Source organism: Augochlora pura, chromosome 11 (genome assembly GCF_028453695.1).
Source record: "Augochlora pura isolate Apur16 chromosome 11, APUR_v2.2.1, whole genome shotgun sequence".
Taxonomy (NCBI): Eukaryota; Metazoa; Arthropoda; class Insecta; order Hymenoptera; family Halictidae; genus Augochlora; species Augochlora pura.
The window spans coordinates 6,852,904-6,874,558 of NC_135782.1; the positions used below are offsets into that span (position 1 = coordinate 6,852,904).

A 21,655-nucleotide genomic window follows, 5' to 3' on the forward strand; every position below is an offset into this window, starting at 1 on the left:
GTTCCGATAATATACGTTTGCTATTGTACAATACGTTACAAGTGAACTGTGCTTACCAACGATGGTCTTAACAGGGTCGTGTGTGTGTCGTGCCATGATAATTCTCGCCAGATGTTCGATTACAATGAAAACCAGTCCCCGGAATCCAGCAACACGAATTATGATCACTTACAATATTGTTACACTGTTTATTAATTCTTAATTTGAGAAAAATATACGGGAGTTCTCTTTCGTTCAAACTTTCGTGGAAACAACGGTTGTCGTCGCTTGGCGGCGCTCAAGTGCAGCTCCGGGAGAGACTACGAACGTGATTGGCCAGGCTCTACCGTTGGTAAACTTGAGCCAATCAGCGCTCGCGTTACTCCCACCATTTTCACGAGTATGCAGAGCTGTTCAAGTCGCTTGTCGAACGCGGAAGTGTGAATTCTTTCGTGAGAAAATGAAGAAAATTCTAGAGAAATACTGTATCAATAATGTTCGAATTGTGAAAATCATTGGCTCGTTAGATTCCGCGACAAGGAATAGGTAACTATTGCACAGAGATAGTCGTAAAACTCGAGAAAAGCTAAACCCCGTTGTTAGGATTCAGAAAGAGGGAAATTAACAGTTCTTAAACGTTCGAGTGCGTACGGATTTAATTGTTGAGCTCGCGTTCGTACAAAATTTGTCGTTCGTTCCTATCGGGAAGGTCTAATTCACTGGAAGCATCCTTTCACCTGTAGACATCGTAGAGAGAATCGAAATTAAACGTCGACGCTAGTCAAGCAATCTGCATTTACCGTTCAGGTTATTCGATGGATAGACGAAAGGTTATTCCAGTGGAAATGACCTGATGCGTTTAGGCAACAAGTAGCGTTAACATATTAGCGTGTCCGCGGTTAATGTAAGTGACCGTTTCACGACAACTTTTTTTTCTCGATGTAGGTTGGAGGATGAGACGTTCGAATTTCGCGCTTGCGCTTGGTGGACCTGCGGTTCATCATGACGGAGGGAAAGGAAGGTGAGAAGAACAATTGCGGCATCTAAGGTATGTACTAATCGATTATTTGAATATCTTTTTCTTTCCTCTACTTGATAATTTCAATAGATTCTTTTCATCCGAAACGACGACGGACATCGAAGCTCACAAATAACGCCTTACATGCTACGGTCAATATCACTGGTGTAAAGAGACGTGACCATGAACTAGGCGTAGAATAGATCTACTATTTCGTAGATTTTTGATACAACGTGAGAGCAATCACAAATAGTTCTTTGCTTAACTGTTTCATTCCAAAGAATTATCTAAAATTTAGTCTTACTGTTGACTTACTTGGTTCTAAATAGACCAATGAACGACGCGTCACGTGATCCGAAGCGCCATCATGCTTGGCGCCAATTTAAAATTCAGAAGATGATATACTTCATCAATGAAACATAAATTGCTTGTTATTTTCTTGTTATATTTGTCATATTATTGACTTATAGAAGATCCACAACCTCCGTAGGCAGTTTTTTAACATGATAGCACATTTAATTTATCAATTTGGTACATACCCTTTAAAAAACAGACTCCAACAGAGTCAGGCAGTGCTGTCTTGGTATATTTTAATTCACAATTTAAAAAGTTTAGAAATAGGTGATTCAAAAAGTTAATATTAATCTTGCGTGTTTATCAATTGTGATATATAAAATCTGATAGATGAAATGCAGTGTATCTCTCTGACACCTATCAACAAGATCTCCTCTGGATAAAATGGTATCAAAGCTTCTTGGGCTCCGTCGGTAAAATCTATTCTACTCCCGCCATGGCCGAGACAATTCTCATCGATAAACTCTCTTTCTTTCTCTGTCATTCCTCCTCGTTTTATTTCCGTTTTATACAAGCGATTCGTATACAACACGCTATGGGTCTTCAAGGAATCATCGATTCTCACGGTTACATCACTACTATTTACAAAATGACCCGGTGGTCGAGTGGGGGGCGGAGGCAAGAAACGTGAAGAAGAAGGAACGATGCGGTGAGGATGCGATTAGAATACTCTATGATGAACACAGGAATGCTTGATTCCGCTTCTCCTCTGCCTAGAGCTAAACTCAATCACACCATTCCAGGGGCCTCATGCTCGCGTTGCAACCTCGGCGAACATGAGACCCCCGCGAGGATAAACTGACTGGCCCAAAACGTGGAACGTTTTATTGCTTCGAGTCCAAATGCACGCTACACCTAAATGCTGTGCTTCGGTAGTAAGAAAACGATGAATCGAAACTCGATGACAACGATTTAGAAGAGGGTAGTTGTTCTTATAGATAAGAGCTCGAACCTCCGTGGGTTCACGCGACCGATAGAAAAGTTCACGGTGTAATCACATCGCTTCGAATTTGTTCGAGACCCGTCGCGACGACGAAGTCAATGTCCCCTTTACAACAACATTCCGGTGTTTCATTCTCGAACAGAGACACTCCTCTCGTCCGTTTTTTTTTTTTTTTTTACTAGAACTGTCGATCCGTGGTTTCGTTGCAGATTCAGTGCCTGACGTCAGCCTCGTCCGCTGCTTGGTTCTCCAAAGTGCAGGGCCTCCGGAATTCTTGACCTCTTTCGTGCAGCCATTTGTTTGCAACTACAAGAAGACGACGCGTTAGAATGAACAAGATTTTCATCAGGACAAGATTGTTAGGCTTGTCTTCATACCCCATTTGGATCCAGTCAGCACCGGGCAGGCCGCGTGCCTGGTCTTGAAGTCTCCTTCTCCATTTGGCTTCAAGTTGTACCAAAACGCGGCGCTACCCTTCCTGGGCCACAGAGAGATGTTGATAGCAGTGAACACGGTACCGCCACCCTGTTCCACGTCGCTCATCTAAAACAGTCCAAAAAATTAGTCTAGGTATTTCTTCAACGTCTATAACTAGATAGTAGTTATCCAGTCGATATCTTATTAAAAAACTTTTAAAAATATCATTATAAAATTGTAGCTCTTACGTAGTACAAAACAGTAGCAATGCGGTTGCCGGTTCCCAGACTCTTGAACGCATTCGTTTCTTCTTTCTGGATGTGAAATATAAATTTAGTTTTAGAGAGATAGTGGTTTTTGGGAGAGTAATTTAAGAGAGAATGGTCAGCTCACCCTGGCAAAGTCAAAGTGTGGCTCGTAGTGACCACCGATTCCGTAATTAACAACTTGCAATTCTTCCGCGGTGTCCACAGTCAAACTCGTCATATGCTCGACACGTTTGCTAACAGCTTCCACGTGCTTATGTTCTTGCTCCTGCAGCCACGCGCTCTTACTAATCCTATAATTTGCTATCTCTAAGGCACCGGTTTTGTAGTTCTGCACTGTGGCACGTTTGAACTGAAACCAGACCAACCGACATCTTTGTTAACCCCTGTAGTGGTTAGACCGTGACGATATTAAAACTTTAGCATGCGTTAAAAATTTTATCGTGTACAAATATCTCCTACGGCATTTCGTTTGACGTATTTCTAGATTTTTTTATTAAATAAATACTGTATTATCTATACTTTTCTAACTAGTTTTTTCAAGATATTAGGATGTATACTAGATTATATTTTAAGGCATAAGTTACAATTTTTAAGAATGTGATGAACGCCATTGAATTGAAATAATCGTCGGAATGCTGAGATTTCTTTGCGAAAGAACTCGGAAGCTATTAAAATCACTTTAAGGACCATCTCAGGTTATTGTAAACATCGGATGAACGTTTATTACCCTGGGCTGCGCCAATCTTTTGATCGTCTCGATCTCCTCGTCGTAAATCACGTTATGGTAAATCACTATCCTCGGGTCCAGATACGCTTCCTCCTCTTTGAGCGGCGCGATCTTCAGGAACGGAATTCCACGGTCGACGTATCGGCACATCAGGTTCTTCTTCATGGCCGGTGTAATCGAGACCTCGCCACGGCACAGCATCTCGTAACGCTCTCTTTCCGACATCTCGTCCCACGATTTTGTTTTCTCCTCGTTAACGGTGAAGTGCTGGGAAACGGGCAAAACAATGTGAACCCATTTTCGAAATTTCCGCGATTGACACATCTTTTAACAAGTACATCATTCTGCACGTATATCAAGAACTAATGTGAACTCTTCGGTCTTATCGAGACAAGTTTCATAAACAAAGAGAACGAAGCAAATATAATATATTTTGAGCAAAATCCAATGAAGAAAATCGTTTCGCTATTGTAATTAAATTAAAAATAATTTTAACTAATCTAACTACGTAGGAAACTGATTGAGCAGTAGAACAAATATAGGACAAAGATGAGATTATCTATAGTATTCTAATTTAAACTGAAATTGATTAGTTTATTTAAAAAGTAGAAGGTCGGTTCAGTGTTAAGAAATCCTTGGTATGCAAAGTTCTCGAAGCGAGATCGGGCAAGACGGAAGAAAATGAGAAAAATGAATAAAGCATCGAAAAATTGATTATTGCCTTACCTGTTCAGGGATCGCGGTGTCCTCCTGCTCGTCCTCCCCCCGTTTCTTCTTCGACTGGTTCGCCTTGCTCTGAATTTCCTTCTGGTAATAAGCCCGGTTGCCCAAAGCTCGCTCGTGCGTCGGCACCAGTTCCAGAAGCTCGTTCGTCATGCTTAAAGCTCGCGCCACGTTCCCTGCACAATAGAATTAATTTCATTAGCAAATCGCGTTACAACCCGGAGGAAACGCCGCCATCTTACCGAACTCGATCTATTAAATTCACTCGCACGGCGCGGCGCCGCGGCAGAACGGGTATTATTAACAAACGACTACTCGTGTAACTCCGTGATTTACTGGGCTCCCAGCGGGGTTAACCGTCAGCGGTTTGAATCTCGAAGATTTCCTGGGCCAATCGGAATCGCGATGCGTTCGGTGGCAAAGTTTTAATGGAGCTTTAAACAAACTGAAGCCTCGGACCGAAGTTCCGCAGCCGCGGCGCGCGGCGCGTTCGCGACGGAAATTTTCATGGCAATTAAATTCTCTAAGAGATCTCCTCCAGTACTCTGTTTTGTACACTTAGCGCTTTGTTCGAGCTTTCAAGTGTCTTCGGGATTTTAATACTTCTAAGGAGTTCGCGTTACGGCCACCGTTTCAGGCTTTACGATATTAGTTCGCCGAACTATAATGAAAAATAATTCCTTTGCCCGTTAATACATAGTTGCAAATTGAATTCGACGATTGCGATCGAAATTTGCATCAGCCTGAGCTTATATCGAAAATTTTTCATCAAATTTTTAACCCCTCAGCTAGCGTATACCTTCAAACCGAGTTTTAAAATAATTTAGCATTATTTTTAGTGACCAATCTCTATGAAAAGATTATTTTAGAAATCCACATATATTTTTATCTATATTTAATTTGATAATAATTATTATTTTTCTTCTGTTTCTCTTTGTATAGGTTCTCCAATCTAATTCTAATTAGAGGGCAAGTATAAGCGCCGGTTAACGCAGTCAGGAAAGGAATTGTAGTGCATGAAGTTAAATTACGTATTCGGAGGTGATCAATTCGCCCGACAAGCTTCGAATTCGAACGGTGCAGTTAAGATTCGAATTAATAGCTGCGAGAAACGCGGTCTACAGTTTCTGGGACGCGTCGGGGTACAACAATAAAATTGCGTGCGGTCTCTAAATTCCGTGCTCGCGAAACAACGGCCGCGGATGTGCGAGCAATTTAGTTCCTAATTTATAATGCGCGACTTTTATGAGACTGCGGGATTTTTGCTCGGCACCGTGGGTGCCGCAAATCCACGGCCACGTGACGCCCGCAACCCGCAAACAATTGTTATTTTAATTCACCGGCCGAACTTCCTCGGCATACAAAATCGCGAACTTAAATCATTTGCATAATTCGTCGGACACGTTTGTTCGCTTAGTTTCGGAATAAAACGCAAGCCCCGAAAGTCTCCTGTTGCATTTACAGTCGCTACATGCGTTTCCCCGATTCAACGACAGAATTTCAATTCGGCCGTTAGCGTACGTTCCAGAAATATCCGCGGGAAGTTAGTGCCTTCTAACTATCGGTGCCCGAACTCGCGGTTCGGTTGCCCAGACGAAAACTTGCCCCGGCACCCGTCGGAAAACCGTATTTATATTTAATCGTCGCGAGTCGCGCGCGGCGTCTGAAATCGACCGTAGCAATTCAAATTTACACCTAACCGTCAATGTTTGAAATTGAATTCCGCCGCGCTAACAATTCAAACTTACATTTAACCGGCAGCGTTTCAAACTCGATTGCGCCGGTGACGTTTAAACTTGCTTTCGTTCGTTAATATTTTAATTCGAACTCGGCCGTCGCGATTCAAATCCGCACCCCGGCCCGGTCGTTTAAATTTCAATATCGTCGTCGCATGCAAATTTATATTGCACCGAGAATTCGACCATTAAGCTTCAATTTATATTTGACCGGCGATATTTAAATCTGAATCTGCTCGTTGTCGTTCAAGATTACGCGGCGCCGTTAGAATTTACATTTCAGTTCCTCGGGGTTCGATCTGCGCGTTCATCATTAACCGGTTAACTGTTGCAGTCTCTTTTTAAAAAAGCGTACGCGTGGATATTATAACGTAGAATTAAATTACGCTGAAATGATTGTTCTATTTTTTAATCTTACCATTGACATTTATCTATTTACTTGACTTAACTGGTTAGCTGTTTCTGACGTATGTGAAAGGAGTCACGTACCAAGGGGTTAAAATACAAACCTTGCATGTACGTCGAGAAGGCTAGGTACTCCAAGATGTCCGGTTTGGAAGTGCTCGTAGCATTCTGTTCTTCTTGAAGTCGGTCCATGGCTTCCTGCATCCACAGCACCGTGTGATAGTAATCGCGATTATGATAGGATTGACGTCCAAGCTCGAAACAATCACTGGCTGCAAAATAAAATAGGACCTACTTAATTACATCGCTAGATTTTCGTCTTCGTTCATTTCTCTGACAATTCGCCCGGCACGTCGGTTGCCTTTTATAAGGCATAATTTTATTTCCGTTCGCACAATGCATTAACTTTATAATACATAAACCCAGTTCGTACTTCTGGATTATAATAATTATGGCTCTTATAGCATGCATGTGTTTATATCGTGGCTGTTTCAGCTGAAAGAAGAACACTGACGCAAAAACGTTTCACACGAGACTTTCTGTCGCCTCGCTTATTGTTTCGCTTAATTACAACTGATTAGTGCGTGTATCAGCTATCCACATTTCAGCGGCTAGGTCCCGCTGCAATTATCAGCGCCGAAATTCGAAGCCTGTCCATTAATCTTCCGCGTCGTCCTATATGAAAATTTCAAGCTGAAACGTAGGAACGAAACTTCGGTAAATTTATTCCGCGATTTCGACTTTATTTTTCCAGGAACGGTCGTCCAGCTCTTGATTGTCCCGTGACTCTGAGCCCACCCTGTATAATTCATGACTCGATTATCATAATTACATTCGTAATAACCTGGTGGAGCGAGAAGCGTCGGAAATCTGAAAGTTAAAATTGAAAAACGGGAACGGACGCCGCTGGATTTTTCGAACACCGGCTACTGGATCGGATCCGAACGATCCCGAACTTTTTTCCGGAAGTTTAAAGGTTTTTCATCGTCTTATTATGTATTCTAACTGGCCTCAGACCATAGAACTTCGCCCGGTTTTCTACTTTATGCGTTTCCCCCCTCCGGCCGCGGCGCGGCGGTTTCGCCGAACTTGCTTCGTTAATTAATTTCTTCGCGTTTTTCGTCGCTCAAAGACTTCAACCCGATACCCGCCTCCCCCTTCCATCAATTATCCCATAAAAAAAACTCTTCGATCTATCGCGGAGCCATTACTTCTTGTTCCTGGTCACGATTTTTTTTATTTGGGACCGGGATCTTCGTGGGTGGAAGAGTCGGACGGTAATTGATTATTTTGCGATCGATTCTGAAAAGTTGGTAATATATTATGCACTTGATATTTTATAGAGAATAATAAAAGCAATTAGTTTTAGTTCCGGTTTGGGGAACTTTATAACGTTATAAAGAAAGAACTATAATTTTTGTAATTTTAATACTCAACAAGTTCTCACAGTGTGAATAATTTTGTTTACTCTTCACTGTCAAAATTGAAAAATCTATGAAATTATAAAAAGTTTTATACATGGCTATTATTTAAAGTTTACTTGACTTCAATCCACCATTATTATTATTTATTTTCAAATTTTGAAAATATGGCCGTCCATTCTTGAGACATTGGCTAGATGAATATAAGAAACCTAATGTTATAACATTCGATATATATTCGTGTTTTAAAAAACGAAAAGTGGCGAGAATTGGTTAATAGAAAAACTGAAAAATTGACGTTTGGTCGCGTATGACCGTTTCCCAGGACCAAGCAATCTAAATTTAAACTGGACAGACCCCGGAACGAAGCCGGACGAAAACGACGGTAAACGAAAAAAAAATAAATGGACCACGACTCCCGCTGCAAAATTACTTCGCTGGTCCCTGTCGCTCGGTTATCCCATTGAAAAACAACGGCCGCCGGAGGAGCATTAATTACGTATATATCGGGTAAATAATTCCGGGGATCATTCAATATTCATCGACCTCTCTTTCGCCGGCTGTGAATAATGCACGTGGGATAAAAAAGAATCACTTTCTTCCTCGGGTAAAAAGCGAAAGCCACCCCCACCGTGTATTAGTCGGAAAAGCTGGCGAAGAAAGACAGAAGGGGAAAAGATGGACGGTGGGGCATAGGAGGAGTAGGTGTAGGAGGGTGTACGAACGGCGACGTCAGAAGTTGCGAATTGCTGCGGCAGCGTCAGACGTGCAAAATCAGGGTGGGCGAGTCGCGCGGAAACGAGGACAGGATGCTGATAAAGGAAATCGCGTAAATTATTCATATCAGGGATCTTTAAGCACAGGTAACATCGGCCAGGCTGGCGAACGGGGTCGGGGTACGAAGAACGGGGCGAGGGTTAGGGGCCAATATTCCTGTCGATTCGCAACGTTTTGCCTCGCACACCTCCCCCCCCTTAGCCCGCCCACGTTAAACCCGCATAAATAATTCAGGACGAAAAAGCAGCGCGGCAAAGCTTTTGCACTCCTCCCACGACGACGTTTCTCCTCTGTTCCTTCCTTCGCCGTAGCTAGACCAGACCTGGTAACAAGATGCGGATGCGCTGTAACGAACCGTTCCTTTTTCACCCACTTTGCATTCCCTGTGTTGCCTTTCTGTTTTTCCTTTCTTAACGCCGTTTCGGGGGAAGAGATCGGGAAGACAGGAAGTTCCCGGAGCCTGTAATTGCGGCCTCGGAAAAGGTACGCGTACTGGATTATTTGAAACTCGAGCTTCCCTCTTCTCTCCGGAGTAAATTAAAATTGAATTTCCGGACGGGTTTAAGGGAGAGTTTAGGGAAGATCGTTCTTTGTTCGGAGGACACGCGAGAGTTTAACCAGTTAGCTGCTTTTGGCGAGTATAGTCCTCGTAAGGGAAAACGCTGCCATCTCTTCAGATAACTAGCTTTCTTGTACACGTGTTTTCTTCAATGGAGTCACGTATTCAATTCATTGCCTCTCCAGATCACGTTAATATATTCATTGACAAAATTGATATTCGATAGGTGCTTTGATATAATGGTGTTAATATTAAAATTCTGATTAATAGAGCCGAGAAGACTTGCTTTGAATTCAAAGTTGAAATAGTTCCATCGAGTTAAAAAGCACGTATTCCCAACAAAGTTAGATCTCGAGGGACCCGGTATTCTGATAAATAATTAAGAGCTAAAGTAGAAGTTGGCACCCGTAGATAGCAATTGGCACGGAGCTAGCTAAAGGGGGAGAGAGGTGGCAGCGGTTTATAGCCAGATTTGTTTCGACCCGTGGAAAAGGAAGAAGAGAAGATTATTTACGAACCCGTTAATCCGGTGCTGTACTGGACTCCATTCAGCACGCCCCTGGCGACTTGTGCAGTTTCGAGTTTGTAAGTGTCCTGGAGCCTCATCAGAGCAACGGCCGCGCCATTAAGGTCCTCGTCAGTTGGGAATTTCAGGTCGCTCCGCGAGCTGGTGATGTTCGCGACGAACGACTTGCCCACGTCCTGGGTGATCAGCTCCTCGACTCGTTTCCAGTCGGTGGTCAGCCTTTTTACCAGCAGATAAGCGTTGATTGGATTCGACAGGTACTGCTGAATGTTTCTCGAGGCTTCCTCGTGCTCCCTGGCGTAATCCTCCACGTTCCTGGAACAACGAAACAGCACTTTGGTCTTCCTCTATGTCCAAGTCGCGCGAGCCTTTTCCCTTTTTCTACTGGGAATACTGCTCCCTTTCTATATCCACTCCAGGGAAGAACAGTAATTTGAGACTCTGGGACAAAAGCCTCGCTAACGTTCGAAAAAGAAAATGGAGGACGGAAGTAGTCGGTTTTTCACTTCTCGATAATTCCCTAACCGCGCGCGGGTCGCTTCCCTCGAAGAAGGCTGCTTGTAAAAATCAGCTCTCGCTTTTACGGCCAGACACGGGGATCTTTACGCGGAGTAAAAATTGTGCGCATAAGATTCATATCGAAGTCTCTTTCGCGTCTTGGTCGTATTAGCAAGCTGGGAATATCGCGTTGATATTCTTCAATCTTTTTGACCCATTTATTCTTTGAAATTGCACTTACTCATCTTTGTGGGAAAATTCATAAAATCCGCGCGGTCTATTTACCACTTTAATTTGTCGCCCTCAAAGGTAGGGGGTTTACATATGTAACTCCTCGCGCTGAAATAACGTGCTACATTTCTAGCCAGCAACAAGAAAACAAGGAAATAACGAAACTAACTGGACATGCAAAAGATGTCTCGTTGAATTGAAGATTTTGAATATTTTAAAGCATATTTCACAGTGCTAATAACAATTGAAATAGAATGTGGATTTTATGCATTTGCGACAAAAATGAGTGTTTGTAAATAGTGGAAAGATTAAAAACATTTAATAATGCAGATACATTAATTTCGATCTGTTAAAATTATTAAGGAAAATATGCAAGTTTTGCTCGTATTCGCAAGAAGCTACATCTATTTCTTGCAACAGGTGCAGAGGATTTTTATTTTGTCGGCAAATTTTCAGCGGAAGAGGTTAATCGGTATCGCGTATTAAATAGTTCGTTCGAAAAGCACGCTCTCCCTTTGCGCAATCGATATTTCATCTGTAGAATAAGCGGCGGACTCGCGACGAGCACGGAGCTCCTTTCTCCCCGAACGAGTTATTTAACGATGAAGTAATTATGACAAGCGCAGTCGCGCCAGCGATTGCGGAACAAAGAAAGAGAAAGAAAGAAAGGGGACAAGTCAAGAGCAATCGAACTGTTGATTCCAACATAATAATACTGCAACGGAATATAAAGAATAGACTCGACAGAATAATAAAACGGTCGCTTTTCAGCTGTCGATTGCGAAACGGAAATATTAATTGTTACTTTCGATGTGTATCGCAGAGAGAGAGAGAGAGAAAGAGAGAGAGGGAGAGAGGGAGAGAGACTGTCAAAGGCATCGCTAACGTTATTAAAACCATAATTAATGCATCGGCGTAGCAAGTATTCGCTTGCCCAAGAAGCAAGATCGCATAAAAATGCAGAACCTCGCAATCAGTGGACGCGGATGATAAATAATTTAATGCTGTTTAATGCTGTCGAGGCAATCGTAGCAAGTTCCGTTCGGTATTTCACGGCGCTCGAGAAATTCCGCTATCTGTAACGCGAGCAGGGACGACGAAGTCCTCCGCTCCATGAAAATTTCGCAATAATTAAGCCGACGACGCGACGCGATACTTAATTAACGCGACAGTCACAGGAAACGCTGATTCGTATTCGCTGTCGCTGATTACCCTTTTATTAATTTTCGGGGATTCAGGACGCGCGGGAATCTACCCGAAACGACGAGTCGGCCCCCGGTGGACGCCGGTTTTTAATTTAATCCTCTAGTCGCCGCGGAAACGGGCTCGCGCGCCTTGTCCGCCCTCTCCTCTCTCTCTCTCTTCCTCTCTTCCTGTAATTCGGCAGATGTTGCACACGATCCAAAGGCAGTTTTCATTTTTCCTTCCCAAACAATGACCGTTTCTCATTTCGCGCCATCTCCAACAGCGTTTGCGTATTTATTCGCGCCGCTGCTGGGGACGGCTCCGCTCCGGCCGGGTTTAATTAATTCTACGATTTCGAAGCCGGACAGAATTCTTCCATAAACGAAGCCCCTATACTCGTGCTTTGTCCAAATTAATTTAGCCCTCGCTACGAACTTTTTATTTCCTACTTAATCAGTCGTAAAATATCGATTGCGCGACTTTTGTATTAGACATTTAAAAAACGCCGAATATTGTCCGAGGATTGTATGGCATGAACTTCATTGCACCGAGAAATATTTTCTATTAAATGACTCGTAGACAGTCGTTTTAAGAAATCTTATAATTAAATGTTGTCGTATAACTAATTAAAGATTCTAATTATTCTTTCTGTAATTTGCGATGTCAAAAATGCCCAACAAGTCATACAGAATTTATTATACTTCAAAATGAGTTGCAATGCTTGTTTTGCACCAACATTCTCACTTTTATTAAAATATTTTCTAAAATACTTCTAGTCATGATAGCTTCCTATACTCGGGTCTAAATAAATCCGAACCTCGTTATCCAAGTTATAAATTAAACATTCACTTTCCTTTAAAAAGTGTAGTAAATATAAATAACACACTGTCATCTCTAAGTACTCTTATGTTCACAAAAACGAGTAGAATAATTTCAGTCAGCCTTCGAGACGAAATACTTCACCGCGGCCAAACGTTCCCGTTTACAAATCGGACGTCTCCGATTTTTGCAGTCGCAACTGAAACCGAACGCGCTACCGGATTCGATTGCGACAGATCGCGATTGACTTTGAATAACAGGGTGTGCAAATCTCGCGAGACTTTAATCGAGGCGCGTCGACAAAAATGCTCATTCGTATCGGTTATAGTTTCGGCGCCGGCGTCGACCGCTGAAATCCGCCGCTGGAACTTCAATTTGCATTAGCCGGTCGGCGTTTCAATCGAAGCTAACGACCGCGATCGGGCGTCGATCGATTCTTTTGTCGTTGATTTTCGAGGGCCCTCGCCGCGGAAACGGTTTTCAACGGTCGTACGTCGAAAGTTTGACGGCCGCCATGGATACGATTCCGCGGCGGAAAAGTTCTGTTGCGCCCGCGAGTCCTACAACACGCGAACTTTCCGGCGGTCAGCGGGCGGAAAGTTGTCTGCCCCTCGAACAACACCGCGTTCGGCTGGCTTTCCGTAGCCGGGCATTGTTAAGAAGATAAGCTACTTGCTTTTCCGGTAATTTCACTTACGAACTTCTCGAAAGTTCTCGATGTTGCGGCGTCCGCGGATACCTTTTCCGATCGTAGATCATGGAAATTCGGGACCGCCGTTTTGCTCTGGACCATCCACAATTTTGGATACTTTTCTTGCAATTTACCATTGATAGGAATCAGTGTGGCTATACTCTATAAACATTATTTACTTCATGGAATGAAAATCGTGTGAACTTCTCTACACAATTCTATTGAATTCGTGAAGGTAATATAATATAGGACTAAGTGTCTATTCTTTTACGATCTATTAAAAAGAATTTCGCGTTGAGATCTACACGAAATGATAGAGGAACCCCCTAAAACCCTAGAGTCTCCCAAAACTGAGAAGCCTATGAAGAAAATCCTATCGATAATACATCGTCCATAGAATCTGACGAATCTATTTTTGAATTTTAATGTAGCAAACCTTTTTCATCCTAATTAGAAATGTAAGCAAAGTCCATTTCTGATGAATAATCCCGAAATTTGACAAATCCACAGAAGGATCGAAGACTCTATACAACCCCGACAAAAGGGTGGGAGATTAAGATGATCAGCGAGCCGCTCAATCTCCCAATAAATTGTCAACGCAGGGGGCCATCCGAGAGCAGGATCGAGTCCTCCTCAATGGGGCATCGAAAAAGAGTGTCGTGGACCCTCGTCAGCACGATCGGCGGGTACGTGTTCGATCGTGAAAGCCGCCCCTCGAAACAGCGCCGAAAAACAGCTGAGAAGGGGATTGCCACGTAATCCCCGGGACTCGGTCAATTATTCCGTGACACTTGTAAGTGCGGTGATCAACGCGGAGAGGAACGCCGGCGTCGGTGGGCGGTTTTCGACGCCGGAAGCAAAACGTGCCGGAGGTGTTCGAGTACGTGTCGCGGCGGATGCGGATGCGAGTGCTCGCGGAAGATCGCGGGCACGGTTGAATCAAGATTTAATCGAATAATTCTGTTGGGATCTAATGGCGGGGAATAATTTATTGGGGAACGGGAGTCGAGCTTTCCTAGATTATTAAGCCAGCCGCTCGGCCTCCCCAGGCTCGAGGGTTCCACGCTCCGCTCCGCTCTGATCTGCTCCGCTTCGCTCTGCTCCCCAGTTCTGGGATTGGCCACGACAACGCCAATTCCAGCCGGAGCCGCGAACACCGCGAACTACTTAGCCAAGCGACACGTCCGTCATCCACCCGTGCAGATTACGTTGATTTATCGTAATTTACGATCCGCCGGAGAGAAGCAGAAAGCAAGAGAGAGGAGTGTGTGCGGGGGAGGGAGAGAGGGAGAGAGAGAGAGAGAGAGAGAGCAACCGCCTCGGCGACGTTACCAGGAGGCCATTATCGCCCGCGTCGATTGTCGAGCCGTTATGAAAGGATCAACCGACTGTCTGCGATTCGGCAACTCCCAACTGCCACCGGATTGCTCTTCCGAATGTCGCCGGGTCGTTAATTAGTCGGTCCATGCTCCAGCAAATGTGTATTACCGCTATGCAGATCCGGGGGAACGATAATTATTACATGGAAATACCGTCGGCTGGCTGTCGAATCCTCGATGGAAGGCTTTTATTGACAAAGCGATTGTCGATCGCGGTCTCCCCCGCTTTTATGGCTTGTCCGGTGACTTAAACGGTCCGAGGGACTATCTGCGGTACTCCAGGGTAGTCGGATATCCAGCGCGCGCGAGGAAAAGGGGATGAATAAAAGTGTAGTAGAAGAATTCGTCATTACGCATGCGGTTAATTAAAACGTTAACTGATGGTTCAGTTTTGATGTTACAGTGAAGAAATCAATTGATATTGAATGTAATGTTGGCAATGATAATATTAGAATTTAATATAGACGACTGAGTTGGGCAAAAAGTAATTTCATTAATGATTAACGATTGTAATTTGGTAATTATTACCACTAATTTACATGGATCCATTGTTAACGAGTTAATAAGTTGTTATAAATTTATTACTAACGTGTTCATTATTTATTAGAAATTTATTGCGAACGTGTTAATGAGTTATTATGAATTTATTGCGAACCGGCTTATAAGTTATCAGATGTTTATTATTAACGAGTTAATAATTCATTATGAATCATTACAATATAATTATAGTATCTAATGAATTAAAATCGTTAAATATTAATAACATTACTTTTTGTCCATCACTGACTATAAATCAATTATGTACCGTTACGAAGACGTAATAATGTTCTTTCTCGTTGATAAATTCCTACAAAAGTCGAAAAATCTATATTTGTCGTATCTGCGTTAATTCTAATAAGCAAGTATTGATAATAGAGAAATTGAACCACGATTTATTATAATCGCGATTATTTTATTCCTCGATTTAGTAGAAATTTTATATATTCAGTAGATTCTGTCTAAAAGCATCGTCACGTTTCTGACATGCAAGACGTTGTAAATTAAAAATGGAAACTTGGAGATCGTCGAGTATCGCATGTTTTACGGGCAGCGATGGCTCTTAGTTGCGCGTCGCGTTAAGAATGTGGCCATTCGTTAAGATTAAGAAACGGACGGGCGTATTTCTGAAAATTGCAGTGCATCCGTACGCTCCAGAATCCCCTTAAGTACCATTCTGTAAATGCATGTGTAACAACGGCGCCATCCATCGCGTCAGGTCGTCGCAATCATCCGTATTTCTCGCGTCGTGTGCGTCACCGGCAGGCGTGCGCCAGCTTCCATGCAATTTCCGACAGGAATCGTCGCGACGAAACTCGAGGCCTCTCTTCTTTCTCATGGGAAAATGGGGGCTGCATTGTCCTGCGGAGCGTCGCGGGCCGAGCCGCGAGCCGTTGCCACACTAACGCGTGCATTTATCAATACCCATCGGGATTCCTCGAGATAGACGGCACTTGTTTAATAATGTGGGAACAAAAAGTCGAACATTGCTCCTTTCACTGGATTATTAAATTTTATGATGTCAATACGTCGTGAGAGATTTACGTAAGGTATAATTAGGTTTGATTCAAAGTTTGTCGTGTTAATTACAGTGAGGAGCAAAATTGAACTACTAAAAGTGAATTCTGTTAATAATGATAATTTTCGTTTAATTTTTCTTTCAAACGGCGTGTATAAAAAGAATGCTATATAATGAAAGGGAGGACACGTGGCAACTATTACTTTTATACCATTTTTCTGTTTTATCAAAATAGTTACATCAAAATATTGTGTTTTTAATTACAATCTGTAACACTTAGTCATGCCATTTGAGAATTTATTAAATACAAGATAAAAAATTATTATAGTGCAAGAGTTAAAAATAGAAAAAGGGCTAAAATTTAATTTTTATGTTCTTCTTGAAACACACTCTTTCTCAAGCAAATTAAGAATCGAGTAGATTAGAAATAAAGCGAACTAGAGATTGATTAAAATTTAAAAATTAACACAGAAAAAATTAGTTTCGCTAGAGTCAGAATAGATGTTGAAATAAACGAAATCGATGGTCTCGCCTAAGATCCTTGGAACGGGCACTTCGATTCGAATCGGGTGCATTTAACAGGAGCCGAATCGTTGAGAAATCTTTAAACGGTACTCAGCAGTTCTTAGCCGAACGTTAGAAAGATCTCTGAATACATCCCCTAAAGACTTTCGGAATACATTGCCGGTTGATCGACTCGCAGGGGCAATCAGCCGGCATATTGCATCGGTGAGAGCGAGTGGTTGGACGACGACGCGCCGGTAAAATCGTTTTCCTTCCAGCTGAACGGCGGAATCTCGACGGAACGGTGCATCATACCGTCTGCGAATTCCATCGAATTAGTGCCGCGATAAAGCACGGTGTTTCGGCCGAGTTTCCATTTCGATCACATTTGCATGAGCGTTCCCCTCGTTATCTCGGGCCGAGAGCCGATCACGCAAATGGCCGTTCTACACCCTGCCGTTGGTGTTCCCGATCTCCGAGTTGAACGACCGGATAAAACCGTGGGCCGGCGAGGAGCCGAAAGAAAACGCGGAATCGCCACGGGGGGATCTCCGATCCGGGAATACATTGCGGCTCTCGAAATGAAATTGTCCCTTCCCTATCGTCCATCTGGCTCCACCCTCGCGCCCCTATTCGCCGCCGTGGCCTTTCCCTTTCGTCCTCGGAGAAAGGCCTGTTGGCCCTCGGCCTTGTACTTTCTCCTAATCTCTGAGATTTCTGTCTTCCCTGGACCCCCGTGCCTTCGCGATCCCTACTATTTCTCGGCGAGATCGGGATTATCTGAACTTCTGGATTGTCGGGATAGGGACGGGGTTAATGATTTACGGGGCCGGCGACGATCTATGCGGAACACGTGGCTGTGAATGATCGCGCTCTTCGTGCGGATGATAGCGTATGATTTGGGGAGGGTCCAAATGCTTCTTTGTTACGCTGGGTTCACGGGAGCCCGTTCAAATAATGGGACACTAACTCTTTTTATTAACCAGCACTCTGATCGTAGAGATACATTTATGAGTTATTTATTATTATCATTATTATTATTATTATGTATTAAATGAACGGACGAATTATCTTTTGTGTTCCATAAATCTAGCGTTAATCGTCTAGTCCATAATCTTTTAAATTTCCAAAAGTTATTATATTTCTTTTTAATAGTAGTTTCGCTAAAAATTTGAAATTATAGATCTTTAATAAAATATTGTAATCAATGTCAAAGTTGAATTTTTGTTTTTAACTCTTGCCGTTCAATTATTCTCTTCTCGTACGTATGCTAAAGCGATTCTTCTACCCGTAAATAAACGATGATAGCGATAATTCGTAATTCTCGAGGTCTGAATTTCGGGTGGCCGGGAATTCGAACGGGATCGTTTCGAATCGAGTTCCATGGCAATTGTGCCGCGCGACGCGGCAGTTAAAATTTAAATTCGATACCGATCGTCGCCGTGTAATTTTAAATTCAATGCCCGGCCGCGCTCGGCACCCAATTTACACGGGCCGTTAGAATCGAAATGTAACGATCGAAATACACCCTCGATTATCAAAATTTAAACGCGCCCCCGTAAAGCTTCCAGCCCGGCGAGCATAACTCCGCCTAAAACTGAAATTCCCGGCACGAGCCGTGGCGTCGAAGGTGTCAGGGAGCCCTGAGTTTCGATCTCTCGGACACGTGAAATTTTAATTAACGAATTACTCGACGCCGGAGGACCGTGAAACAGGAAGCAAACGGAAAGCCGCAAACCGGGGAACAAAGAGTGCCGCCGAAAAAAACGATCTAAATTGCAGGAAATGAATTCTCGGCGCGAAGGGCGGCGAGAGAACGTTTGGACGCCGTGGAATCCGAGATACAGGTCCGGGGGTGGTGCTCGTCACCCCCCGTCGGACGCAAAAAGAGGGTCGAAAGGAGAGAGCCGTAGGAGAATTAATCGGGTCCCCGGGTTCGAATCTGCATGCGAGCCACGCGCCTCTCCCATCGGCCGACGTATTATTACGTCGGGAAAAGGGGACACACGGCCACCCCCCGCTGGCTTTTCCGCGCCGCGCCGCGCCGGCTAGAACGATCTTCGCGTATTATCTCTGTCCCTGTGGGGTCTGCGGGGGGTGGTTGCACGCCGAGGGATGGCCACCGCGCGCCGCTCGTTATCTACGGCAGCCAGTTATTGCCTATTGCGCCCGTTGCTCGGCCAAAATGGAGAACAGGTCTGAATAATTCCCTCGTCATCTTGCCAAGTCCTTTGTATCGCTCTTTAAACCCCGGAAACGCGACGCGCCGGCCGTCGCGCGCCGACCTCGCGCGCACCGATGGACGCTGGATCATCGGTCTTTGTTGCGAAACCAGCTCGCAATTCCATGGAAAATCGACGACCCCTCGATTTCCCGTATCGTTGGGTCGCGGCGCACAGGAATGCTCGACTCTGTCGCCTGTCTCTCCGTACCCGTGTCCGAGCACCTTTTTAATTAAAGCCGTATCGTTGATTAACCCGTAAGCGGCAGACACCGCTGTATGCCAGGTGTGCGAATTGTTTGCCGCGGAACTGTTTGATCTTTTGCTGTTCTAGTTTCCCCGCCTCGATGATAAAAATGAAAATTCGACGATACACGCAAATTATTCAACGACGAAAGATTATTCGATCGCCTGTTCTTCAGACGGTATTCTAGTGTGCTTTGAAACACGGGTCGGTTTTTTTATTTTTTATTTTATACAATGACTCCAACGCTGCCGGCGTTGCCCTTTGTAGAACACACTGGGATAAATGCGTGTTCGCGAAGAACGAAGTGATAGAGCATAATTAAAATTTCTACCACAGCAAATATCGAGAATGACAACACCTGTTTAATTATATGTATATTGATCGCCAAGGTGAATGAAGGAACAATCTTTTGAAATTACAAGGGCAGAACACCATAGACTTGACGTCCGATATAGCTCGGCAAACGACGGAAAGTAGGGATCAGATTCAAAATATACATGACTGGAAGGATGGCCACGTAACACATTGCACGCAGACAGAACAGTGCCCGGCACCACACGGTTTACATTCGAGTTCGTTTACCCGGCTTTCGACGTCGAGGTCTAACAGCTGAGCTCGACGTGTGGTAGAAAGAAACGTCGAACGTGAAGGTTCTCATGTCGTCAAGAACCCGTGGCAAAGATAACGCAAGGATACTATTATTATTAGTATTGTTATTATTTACATTAATTCGCGTAATCATTTGTTTTTAAATATAGCGTCGACTTAGCGATTTACAATATAGGGTGTCTAAAAAATACTGCAAGCAGAATTTTTGATTGGTTCTAGTACGAGCTATAGGAATATGTTTAATAAATGCACCTCTAAATTTTGAAGGCAATTGATTAAATAAATATTGCGAAATCATGATCATTGTTTTTAAGTTTTGCATCTTATCACGGCAACATTGTTAATTTTATGTATTCAGTGTTGAGGTTCGCTGGAAATAATTTAGAAAACTATACTCTGCAAGAAAATGTAAAAAACCGTCAATTATTCGAAAGATTCGCATTAGATTACCATCTTAATTGCTCGAGAATCGTGGATCTAATTGTATCGGCGGCAACACGAGTTCCTTTTTCACGGAATTAATTTGCGCTCGAGGGATAGCCGCACCCCAATTATCATTATCGCGAGCGCATTGGCACCGATAAGACGACGGCGGGAAAAGCCTCCGCAACCGCCGGAGGTGAGGAGTTCTTTCGACTCGCAGACAGATCGATGTCAGCCGGGCTATCCAATTACAATTGGACTGCGATTCGATCGCGATATCAACTTCGTTGCGAAAGATAGGGACGCCCCCGACTCTATTGTCCTCGGGGCGACGCGACGCGGCGCGGCGCGAACGCTTTTCACGTGCCGTTATCTCGCGTCGCGGGGAATCTCGACGACTTTCGCCGTTTCCCGTGTCGATTTCACGTTTCCACCATCGACTGACAAAGCTTTCTAAATTGCTTGCTACACGAAAACACCGCTGCAAAAACTGCTGCTGAAATCATTCGGAAAAGCGAACCGATAGTTTCCCCGTGTTCTCGTTCGAACACTTCTTCGAATACTTTCTTAAATATTTATTTTTTGAAATACTTTGGAAACTTCTTCGTAAATAATTAGCAATAAAATCTCCTTCTCGATGCCGATGCTTTTAATGAGATAAGGACAAGATTTGAGAAATAGTTCTACAAGGTAAAATTTTACTCGACATTAATGTGCAGACCTTTGAAATAATTATTAATATCTACCCATTTTTATTCATCGGAAATGTACTCGAACATTACGCCATTCGTATAACTCGAAAAAAGACTCTATTATGATGAGAATATAATTATGCAAAACATCGTTTCTCTCCAAAAAATTATTACATTCGAAAACGTTGCTGTTAAAAGATTCTAAACGGATTTATAGCCCTCGAAAATATAACTATATTTTAACTGTAACTACAACGTATATTCGCAATATTATAATTACGCGATTAGTCCTCATAGAGCCCGTTCGAAATTGAATTCGATCAACGACGCGCTCCGTTAAGAACTTAATTATTCCGTAGACTGCATTTCACCAGCAATTAACAATAGGGAGATCCGTCGAAGTGCATCAAAATCGACAGACGGCGGCGGGATCAAAGGTGACCCCGGGAACATCCTTGGAGGGGAAAAACGCGGAAGCTGGATCCTTCGTGCCGAGTTCCAGCGAAATTTCCGGGTGGATTCGATCGAGTTTCGGCTTCATTTCGCATTCCTCTGTCAAGTAAAAGCGCCCGGAGCAAACACAGGCGAGCGATTCAACAGGAGGGGGATGCTAGGATCCTCCATTGAGACCGAATCGTTCGGTTCAAGGAGCGTAAATTGAACGTGCAGCTTGACCGGTACACAGGAAGACGAATGGTCTGAAAGAGGAATAGCGAGACAGAGACAGAGAGAGAGGGATAGAGAAAG

General features: G+C 43.6%; 1 protein-coding gene and 1 long non-coding RNA gene across 2 annotated transcripts in view; one reads left to right on the forward strand and one right to left on the reverse strand.

Annotated features, from left to right (window-relative positions):
* The first annotated feature begins 1,883 nt into the window (after positions 1-1,883).
* LOC144476679 (uncharacterized) lies at positions 1,884-16,715 on the forward strand. The gene is made up of 3 exons (XR_013495060.1): positions 1,884-2,000; positions 2,504-2,864; positions 13,789-16,715. It is a non-coding gene; the product is annotated as an uncharacterized LOC144476679 (long non-coding RNA).
* The window catches only part of Ph4alphaefb (prolyl 4-hydroxylase subunit alpha-1), a 375,522-nt gene continuing 355,865 nt past the window's right edge, over positions 1,999-21,655 (reverse strand). Inside the window, exons 6-13 of the mRNA XM_078193790.1 lie at positions 9,847-10,169; positions 6,676-6,843; positions 4,434-4,606; positions 3,708-3,974; positions 3,105-3,329; positions 2,960-3,025; positions 2,672-2,837; positions 1,999-2,600 (exon numbers count right to left, since the gene is read on the reverse strand). Of these exons, the coding sequence (XP_078049916.1) occupies positions 2,506-2,600; positions 2,672-2,837; positions 2,960-3,025; positions 3,105-3,329; positions 3,708-3,974; positions 4,434-4,606; positions 6,676-6,843; positions 9,847-10,169 (1,483 nt within the window). The 3' untranslated portion in view covers positions 1,999-2,505. The remainder of the gene's footprint in view (positions 2,601-2,671; positions 2,838-2,959; positions 3,026-3,104; positions 3,330-3,707; positions 3,975-4,433; positions 4,607-6,675; positions 6,844-9,846; positions 10,170-21,655) is intronic.